This window comes from Vicia villosa, linkage group LG7 (assembly GCF_029867415.1).
Source record: "Vicia villosa cultivar HV-30 ecotype Madison, WI linkage group LG7, Vvil1.0, whole genome shotgun sequence".
NCBI classification, from domain to species: domain Eukaryota; kingdom Viridiplantae; phylum Streptophyta; class Magnoliopsida; order Fabales; family Fabaceae; genus Vicia; species Vicia villosa.
The window spans coordinates 52055958-52066531 of NC_081186.1; the positions used below are offsets into that span (position 1 = coordinate 52055958).

Sequence of the window (10574 nt, forward strand, 5' to 3'; positions counted from 1 at the left end):
TTTTGTGTGGTGGTTGGTTTTTTATGCTAGGTTGATGTGGAGATGTTTGGGACAGGTGGCGGGTTTGGATTGGAGGGTGGAATGGGTTTCTGTTTTTGTCCTTGGTGTCATTTGTGAATTAAGAATTGGTAATCATTGGTGTGTTTGGTTTTATTTTTTTAAGTGGGGAGGGAGGGAACAAGCTGGACGTGGTGTCCAACACATTAGGAAAAGAAATTTAAAATTGGATTAAGTAGATAAAATAGTACTACTATAAACCATATCTAGGAAATTGTAGGTAATTTTCTCCTTAGTAATATAACCCCATCAAATTACCAATCGTTAGTTCGTTCAGTGGTGATTGAAGTTAGATTTGATAGGGAGAATCACGGTTTGATTTTTCGAAACTGCGATCGGGAGGGGATGGAACCGGACCAAACCGGTTGAAAAATAACCCATCAATTTTTTTGATGAAATCAGTTTAATTTTTTTATATTATTGTTTATTTTTTAAAGTATTTAAATAATTTAATTGCCCTGTAAAAAAAATAATTGTATTTTTTAAATTTTATACAATCTATTCAATTTTAAAATAAGTTTCATCAACCATGTGATATATCTCATATTTATATAAACATTAATTTTTTTATATTACTTTTTAATTCAAAAAATTTGATAAGGAGTGATGTCTCTACAGAGAAACGTTGCACACATAATTGCGGGTTTTTTCACGACTTAAAAAATATATATTTACCATGTTTGTTTGATTTTTTTGAAGAGTTAAAAGTGATTCGTAGAATTGATTTGTGAGTGATTTAGAGGTGTTTGGTATGTTTAAAGTAAAATTAGTTCTACTTGAAGTTAAAATTTATAGTTTTTGAGATTAGATGTAATTTTTACAATAATAGTTGTTGTTTAACTCACTTTTACATAAGGTATTCAAACTTAAATCAATTTTGTTAAACTCAACTCCGTTAAAATCAATTCTATTTTAACTTCATTCTATTAAAATCAATTTTGTTTATCGTCAATCCAAACACTCAGATTGAATTTTGTGTATACATACTCAAAAGTTGGTAATGTGTATTTAAGAGTACTTAGTAATGAGAATATGTTAAGAGTAGCTAACACATACCTACACTCTTGTCTATAAATACCTATATTAAACTAATTTTTTAAATTAAAAAAAAATAGATTTTTTTATAAGTATATTTAGTTTAAAAAATATGTCACAGCCCATAAAAAGTTTTTTAAGCAAGTCGTTTTATTTTAATAAATATAAAAATGTTGTTATTATGTGGATTAGGATAATTTGTATTGTTATGATATGATCACCTAAAAAAAAGTTATGAAAAGGCCATTAGAGAAAATTGGTGGGTGTGATCCTGAGTCCCCCGACCCAAATACATGTCAATTACTAGTTCATCTCTCTAATATGTGGTAGATGAAGTGCCTTTGAAAGGGACAGTTTAGTCAAACATGGATATAAGAAAATTGTTTATCCAATATATGAGGAAGAATTGTCTTTTGTATTCCCTCGTTTCTTTACCATAATCTTGTGCATAGTCTTGTCTAAAAATATCTCAATCTCTAGGGTTGAGAGAGGACTCACTAATTTCATAGAGAAACAAATACAAATTTTCTTTCTCTCAGATACGTAAGAGGGTTTGTTATCCTTTTTTTTACAAGTGTAATTGGCGCCTACGGTGAGGCCTCGGTAAAACTAATCTAGGCCACACTTACGTCCAATTTTTGCTCGCCTCAGTCATCTTCCTCAACATGGTGACACGACAAACTACAATGGCTAGCAACTCCGACAATGAAGACAACAATGCCTTAACAGAGATGTGTGCTGTTATGGAAGAGTTGCATTATTCCAACTAAGTTTTGCAGAAGAATGTCCTGACCATTGAATAGCGATATCCTAAAGACATCCAGGTTGAAGACAAGACTATGAATCTCCAGCCTATCTCCGATAAAATTTAGGGTGTTTCGGTACCATAAACTTCAAACCACCATCACTGGAAAAGTTTGATGGAAAAAGCAACCCCCAAAAACATATCTTTGTCACCAATACTCATATGGCAACCATATGCGCCTCTGACTCCTTTAAGTGTAAGTTCTTGTCCAACACTTTCAAGGAGGAAACCCTTAGGTAATTCATGAATCTTCACCACCTTTTGTGACTAATTATGAAGTCCTCTCGAGAAAATTGATCCATCAGTTTTCAATGAGTAAGCATGAAAAGGTTCAATGATAAGCATGTTTAATGTTCGTTAGGGGCATGCCAACAGTGACACCATGATAGAGATGTGTGTTGCTATGGAAGAGTTGCAATTTTCCAACCATGTTTTGCAAAAGAATGGCATGGCCATTCAAGAGCGACATCATGAAGACATCCATGTAGAAGAAGATATTATGGATCCCCATCTTGTCTCCGACAAAATTTGGGGCGCTTCGGCACCAAAAAACTTCAAACTACCATCACTAGGGAATTTTCATGGGAAATAAGTTGGTGTAAGCCTTAGAGGCCAATATTTTATCAGAATTTGGTACTTGTATCGAATTATTTATTAATAGCTCAAAGGAAATCATTTATTATGTTGGTTTTTCAAGAATAATAAAGTCTCTAGAATAGGTAGTTTGTTTAATGAAACATTAAGTGTGACTTAATCATGAAATCCCGTTAAATATAATGACATTATTCTTAAAGTATCTGTAGTCGAGCTTAATTGTGAAATGAGAAATTTATCCAATCAAAATGTGTCCCCCGCTCTCATGAACCCATTTGCAAAGACTAAATGGACAAGTGTCCTTCAACGAATCACAATAAATGGACAAGTGTCCTTCAAAGATCACAAGCATGTTCATAAATAGTAATTTCGTCTTTTTGTGTAGTAAGACTATAATAATGTAATCCATAAGTGATAAGGGTGTCAGAATTTTGAAAAAAAACATTCATATAGTATTAAAAATGTCATGCTTGTAAATAGTATTGCTTTTGTCCTATATCTACCTCCTTAGTTATAAAAGGAGAGCTCTTGTAACATATTTTCATCAAGAAATCACAAATAAACTCTCTTGTATGCTTAAGAACAAACACTTTTTTAAAATCCTTTCTTTCTCCCTCAAAACTTTAGTTATTGTATTCATATCATAATTTCCTCATAGATGCAAGTATGCTTTACATCTGCCTCTAAATGAGGATCTTGTGTATCAAAAAACATCTGACATGGATTCATACTACGGTCTTCGTTGTTATGAAATTTTAGTTTTAATTATTAGTCTGTGTTATGCCTATGGTTGACTATTTGATGACGATATAGTTAAGGCTAGGTTTCATGATATGCAAAGCTCCTGGACAGTGTGGTATCAGAGCCTATACAAAAAGAAGGGGTGCATATAATATTAATATAATAAAGAGAGTGAGTAAGGGGTGTATATCATAGCTTATTTAAATTTCACTAAATAAATTGGATGTACCGTTTGTAGAAACTAATAATATTAATAACTAATGTTATGTTTGGCCATAACGGATAATCTCACGAGCTCGAAATATAGTTGCTCCACGCTAATCTATAATTTTTTCAGCTTGTAATTTTAGCGGTTTTATTTGCAATAACCAAGTATTAAGAAAAAATACACAAATAATCACGTTACGGAGAAAAGTACGCAAATAACCATGTTTTAGAAAACGTTAACACGCGGTAGCCAAGTGAGATGGTGACTCCTCTTGTAGAATGGCCTAAGGCGCCATCCCACATGGCGTATACACTTCTTTCAAGCCATGTGAGATGGCGTATACTCTATAATTGTGGGAAGAGGCGCCATTTGAGATGACTTCTACATGCAACCGTGTTTTCTATAAATAAAACACCTATTTCTCCAATATTTTTCACACTTTCTCACATTCTCTTCTCATTTTCTCCCTGTTTATTTTGCATCATGACATTTCCCATAATTTTCACGAGAGATGGATACGTTATTTTCTCGACCACCAAACCTCCGATGTAAATAAAATTTTGGCACATTTATTCCATAGAGCGTCTAAAGAGAGAATTGATGCGATTTGTCTGACCCGAGGTATTTGATCGACCTACGCACATAATGGGCACAATCCTCAAATCTCCAACAGCACTACCAATAATCATACACCACACAACAACAAACACAACACCCATCAACCTCTCGTCAAACACCACGACGATACAAATCCACAAACACTCAACCCCAATCACAACCTTCGTACCAATACACCCATATGTTCCACATCCAACTCCAATCACAACCTCAATACCAATACACCCATATGCCCCATACCCAATCACAGTACAAAGAATACATCTGTCATCCCGATGTGGGCCCCTCATCGTCTCATCTTAGCCTAGACATTAGCCTACCTGAAGAATATTCCCCAACCAACCCAAGTTACGATCAGCAATCACATTACCATGACACTCAACAATCATAGTATCAAACTCCACAAGATTCATTTCCTTTGCACCCCCGTTATTCATACAACTAGTGTTATAGACCACCCATGAAACCCCGCCCCCACCAATACAACCAAACTTTGAGGACATGAGTAACCGACTGTTTGAAAGCGGATCCTTCGAATATGACAATCTGACAAATTTCATAGATCTTGAATGCATCGACTTATCAAGGCCTTCGACCCAACCGCAACAGCCTCGACCCAACTGCAACAGGAAATTCGTCGAAACGCACCACGAGTTAGGCGAGGACGCTGGTGCGGAACCACGGGTCGTTATCGAGTCCCGAAAAACAACTATATAATATGTAACTTTTATTCTCATTATGTAATCGTTTAATTATTATTGAAATTCTAACTTTTATTTGCGGCGAAATTGTATTTTTTGTAACAAAAATAATTTAAAAAAACAATTTGAACTTAAGTGTCATCTGGCTAATTCAAAATCACATGCACTTAGGAGTCATCTCAGTTGACGCCTCCTTTATAAAAAGCAATGGAGTCGTCATCTCACTTCGGAGTCATCTCAGTTGACGCCTCCTTTATAAAAAGCAATGGAGTCGTCATCTCACTTCGCTACTGCATGTTATTGTTTTTTGAAACATAATTATTTGCATAATTTTCTCCGAAAGTGGTTATTTGTGCATTTATTTTTCAATAGGAAAAAAAATCAATTTTAGCAATGTATTTTTCTTTTGTTTATAATTAAATTATTTTAATGAAAGAAATTTAATATTAATAATAGATAATAGATATTCTTTTAGCAATTTTATTTTCATCACTTAGCCACTATTAGCTAGTATATATTTATCTCCTATTAGCTAGTATATATTTATCTCCTATAAATTTAATCACATGTTGGGGTGGGTGGGGTAGCTCAGTTGGCACTTGCTAACTGAGTTAAGGAAGTTGTTGGTTCAGGGTTCGCGAGATACGAATAAACATGTATAAAAAAGTTACACAATCAATTAATAGTAATTAAACTCCTTTTGAAAATAAACTAACTATGAGCAAAATTTACCTACAATACCATGTGTTTTAGATGTGTGTTGTGCTCTAATCAAAATAGCCAAATAAATGTGTAAATTGCCTCAAAACTCATGTCTCTAATGCTTTTTCACGCTTATCTAGTAACACTTTGATATTTTTAAGTAATTTATCACTTATAAATTATAATCCTGTATTTAGACTTTGTTCTTTATCTTAACATAAAAACAAAACTTTGTTCTTTATCAATTTTTAATTGTAAAAAAAACACTAAACTCAGTAATAAAATTTGCAATACTAGAAGAGTATACTGGAAAAGCTTCCATCCCTTCATCGTTTTCTCCATGGTGAAAGGCCAATGATAACAAGCATATCATTTCAAAGTTGGGATATTCAGTTTCTCTATGCTTATAAAAGTAAATCAAATAGCTGCAAACTTGTCCAAGTAAATCAAATTTGCAGGAGTTTTTAAAAAAAATGTATATACAAACAGTAATCAAAGGATCAAACCCTGAGCAGGAGCAGGCTTGGAAGAGTGCAGTTCACTCGTTGCTGCTGCTTTTGGGGACTCAGAAAGGACCTGCGCATATTGGTCTTCTACTTTTCGATTTTGTTCCTCTTCTGCATTTTCCACTTTCTCTTTCGTCTTTTGTCCTACATCCCCAGCCGCCTTAGCAACCTTACTAAAAGCACCAGTTACCCAAGTAGTACCGGTGAGTATGTACCGATTCTTCATTATAGCAGACCCTGCGGTACTGACTTTCTGTTCTGCAGCAGAAAATGCTGATTTGGTCTTTTCTGAAACCTGAAACTTTTGATCCACTTCTTTAACTCTATCACTCACAACTGAAGCACCAGCAGTTAATTTCTCGCTAAGCCCAAGTTTTTGGTCAAAAGAGGTAACTTTTGCAGAGGCTGTTGAAGTTAACTGGTGCTTCTCATCGAAACCCTTTGCTTTGTTTACAGCATCTTTCCCTAAAATAAAGCCCTTGGCAAGCATGCCGGTGACCACATCCTCTGCCTTCCGTAAAGCAGAGTCGGCACCACTGGGAGTTTTACCCTCTGTGACCTGAAAAATGTAACATATTATAGACAAAAAAAAACCTAGTCAAGGGTATATTTGGAATGGTGATTTAGGGTGGAATGAGCTCATTAGACTCTACCACCCATCTAAATATACCATTAAGTACATTAACTAGAGGGTCTTTGCAAGGCTTACAGTTGATGCCAAGGCAGCAGGTGGAAGCTGGTAATCTGAATCCAGGGTTATGTTAACTGACAAATCAACTATTGTTGCTCCCTGAAATATTAAAAACTCGGTTAGCCTTTAATATAATTTCTGGCTACTATAAACTTCTACATTTAAGGAACAAGACACTTAATTTGGTTCCCCAAAAACATACATGGAATCGCATTATTTCCTCCTTTTACCAGTGAAATCAAATTGGTCTTTCAATGACTAGTATTAGTAATGATACCTACCAGTTTCATCCTTCCATGACCAATTTGATGCCATTTTAGTGATCAATTATATAGTAAAAATGTCGATTAAAAAAGAGCAATTTGATATCACGGGTATCTATGAACAAGCAATGAGACATTGCATACATCTTTGGACCAGAATAAGTATTTACCAAGATAGTAGGTTGTATCAACAATGTCACAAACTCACAGTATCACCAATGATAAAATATAATATACTCCCTAAAAATAATGATAAATAAGACACATCCCAAAGTAGAGGCACTTGGGCAATTATCATACTTCCAAAGACTATTATTTTCAATTTCCACACAAACCAAGAAATAAGACAGCTTGTGTCTAGGAACCTATGCAAACCAGGCACAGATTAGCATCAGTAAACGTGCATAATAAACTCTTTCAAGCTCCCCTTCAATTTATATTAAATCTGAAATCGAATGATAATGGAAACTTTCTGACAGTTCTAGTAGCAAAACTGACATTTCTATCTAATGCAGAGAACGGTAAGTTTTTCAGCATCAAACATCACATGAATCAATAATACAACATGCATATCAAAATCAAATTAGATCCACTTTGGTGGTCCATAACATAATGATTAAACGACATTTTACAATGACAATCGACTGCCTAACACGACTCTTTTCTTTTTTCTGAGCTTGATATTAATTAAATAAACTAAATAGGCAGAGTTGCATATCCAATAAGATTGGTGGAAACTAGTAAGTAAAGTTAAATTGATAAACATTCGAGTGTTTTCAATCAATAGTTTAGGCTTTTGTGATAGCTAATTCACAGCACAGTATCAGAGCCTCCATGTTGAGAGGGGAAGAGAAAAAAGAAAATAGTTGATTGGAATATCAATTACAAACAATTATAGAAGTTAGTCAGTTATAAGATTTATCGGTTCGATAAATGGGCATATACTAACAATAGACATGGGCATCTAGAGTGTAAAAGTTGCACGACGGCAGTGTTATCGATGGCGGAGAGCCAAAAATCGGACATATGGCGCCACCATCCTTCACAAGTTTGTCCATGGGGGAGAGTCAACAACCGCCACCTATACTCACCATGGCCGGTATTTGACAACACTGCATTAAAGGGAAACCTGGTAGAGAATTCTTTCTCCTAATACAAGAGTTCAGTTTGGAAGGGCAGAAAGCAAGACATTCTTTGGAAGGGCAGAAAGCAAGACATTCATCAAAAAACAGACTTCTGAAACCCTCTCAAGTAAGAGTTTCTAAACATGTGGCACTTCAAGATCTTCAAATAAATAACAGTTTTCTACAAGATTCACTGATACTGCATTATCTAGCCAAAAAGCTGAATACTTCATCTAAAGGTGATGCCTTTTGGATAATGATAAACAATGTTGTAGTTCTAAGCCCTGAACTCTAAATAATGAATATATGATGCTTTGGATGACAATCCAGGACAAATTGATCAAGTGCTCAAGATACTTCACTAATTCATAAATAACCATATTTGATACACGTATATTAACAGATAATCAATGTCAGGAATATTACCGATAGTAGTACTGCAGTCTCAGCACCTTGTGGGTCCTTGAAAGTGACAAAGGCTATTTGAGATCTTTCGTCATGACTGCAATAATATTAAACATATGATTGTTTAATGAAACTTAAGATTTGAAGCACTCTAAAAAATAGTTTACCACCAAGCACAGCAACTCACTGACCTTTGCATTTCAACATATTCAATATCACCAGAAAAGGAAAAGAACTCCTTAAGGTCTTGTTCATATGCTCCCAAGGAAACATTACTGACTTTAATAGTTTTGACCTGCAAAGTAAATACATGTAACACTAAAAGTTTAAAACCTAGTGGAGAAAACACCTCTGCTGTTCCGATATGTAACACTTAGGGTAAAATCGAAGCATATATGATATATCTACTAATTCAAATTAACTAAGAATGGGAACTTCCCTTGTGATGTCTCCCATGACTACCAGTAACAATACAAGAAGAAATTGCATACAAAATAATAAACATTAAAATTTCTATCATGCTGTCGGCCACTAATCCACTCATTTTTTCGAATATTTATAATTGGCTCCATACAACTACTACTCATATTAGCTGAAATATTGTGCATATGCAAAAAGGGGGGATACGAGAAAGTTAAAAATTTATGACAACTATATAGAGAAATGAAGTAGTTTAAGAAATCAATAAATGACAACAGAGACCGAAAAGGCAAAAAACTTAACCCAAACACAGCAGGATGCTGAAAACATCAACGTTAAACATAAAATGATCTGAAACAATCCCTAACAAAACATAACTTGATCAGCCAGCATAGAGAAAATTAGATTACCAGCAGTCATTAATTTGACGCATTCATGCATTTGACACATCCGTAACTGTTGGATCAAGATACAACTGCACCATCCAATCTCAATCCAACAACCACAGGAGTACCAAATGCATCAAATTTATTGGCGGTAGACAATTCAAATTCCATCATATAGATATGCATGACAGTGATATGTCTTTCACTACCAAATATTTGAAAATAATGATCAAACAAGTTTGATGAAAATGATGGGATCATATCTTATCAATATTCAGCAATCACTCAAAAATTGAGTCGGCTACATGGATCAACTTCCGCTATAATATTCTATCCAGAACAATGTTTTTATTCAAATCGTTAATCTCGAGATCTTTCTTAATAACTTGTCTTATAGTTTTTCAAGATCCTCCTCTGCCTCTAGCTGTTTGACTCCTATTGCTTTCAACTCGATATGATATCAAGATAATCAATTACTAATGTAACACAATAACTGTTATGAGTAAACAAACACATAAACTAAACAATCAATGAAAATCTGAATGCAAATACATCTTTTCAAATTGAAAAAAACGAAATCAATTCTCACATCATCCACATGAGATGAACTGAACAAGACTAAGTCGGATCTAGTGCTCCACTTCGAAAGTGAACTAAACTACGCTAGATTCTATATAAGTAATAAATCTAATCGAAAATTGATAATACGGTAAATCATACAAGGTTATAGCAATGTGTGATAAAAATAAAGAAAATAGGAGCAAGGATGAGAACTTACCGACATGTCAGCGAAGCGTAACGGCGGCGAATTGGGCGGTTTGGGATGGAAGAGGGAGTTGGAGGATGAAGAAAACGGTGCAGTGAGGAGACACGAGTAGAGATTTATGGTTGTCTGAAGGAGCGAGAGAGAGGACTTGGAAACGCGTGCTGGATTTGCGTTGCACGTGCGAGTATCGTGGTGGAGTTAGAAGAGTAGAATGAGGTAAACCGCGTGAGAGAGCGTGGTTGAACAATGACTTAATTGGAAGAATTGGACTTTAAAAAGACGGACTTTCAAAGACGTGTTATTAGTATTATACTCCCTCTGGTCCTATTTATAAGAAAAGATTTTCTTTTTAAATACATTGAGTAAATAATGCATCTGAACAACATACTATCTAGATACATTATTTATTCAATGTATCTAAAAAGAAAATCATTTCTTATAAATAGGATCAGAGGGAGTATTACTATATAGAAATGCTTTTTTATATGTACTTATGAGATTAATAAGTATTTATTAGTGTAAAAAGTTTTTACTTTATAATTGGTTAAAATA

General features: G+C 34.5%; 1 protein-coding gene across 1 annotated transcript; it reads right to left on the reverse strand.

Annotated features, from left to right (window-relative positions):
• Positions 1-5765: 5765 nt before the first annotated feature.
• On the reverse strand, positions 5766-10271 carry LOC131620565 (binding partner of ACD11 1-like). Its single transcript, XM_058891689.1, has 5 exons — positions 10035-10271; positions 8642-8745; positions 8472-8547; positions 6677-6757; positions 5766-6526 (listed from the first exon to the last, which is right to left on the reverse strand). Exons 1-5 carry the CDS (start codon positions 10038-10040, stop codon positions 5954-5956), a joined length of 840 nt encoding a protein of 279 aa, XP_058747672.1. The 5' UTR covers positions 10041-10271; the 3' UTR covers positions 5766-5953.
• Positions 10272-10574: the final 303 nt, after the last annotated feature.

What these genes read in the sequence shown, in the direction of transcription:
- LOC131620565 (XM_058891689.1), bottom strand. An exon ending in GAATATGTTGAAATGCAAAG is followed by an intron (nt 8,548 to 8,641) that starts GTCAGTGAGTTG and finishes ATATTATTGCAG; the next exon opens with TCATGACGAAAGATCTCAAA. An exon ending in CTGCTGCCTTGGCATCAACT is followed by an intron (nt 6,527 to 6,676) that starts GTAAGCCTTGCA and finishes TACATTTTTCAG; the next exon opens with GTCACAGAGGGTAAAACTCC.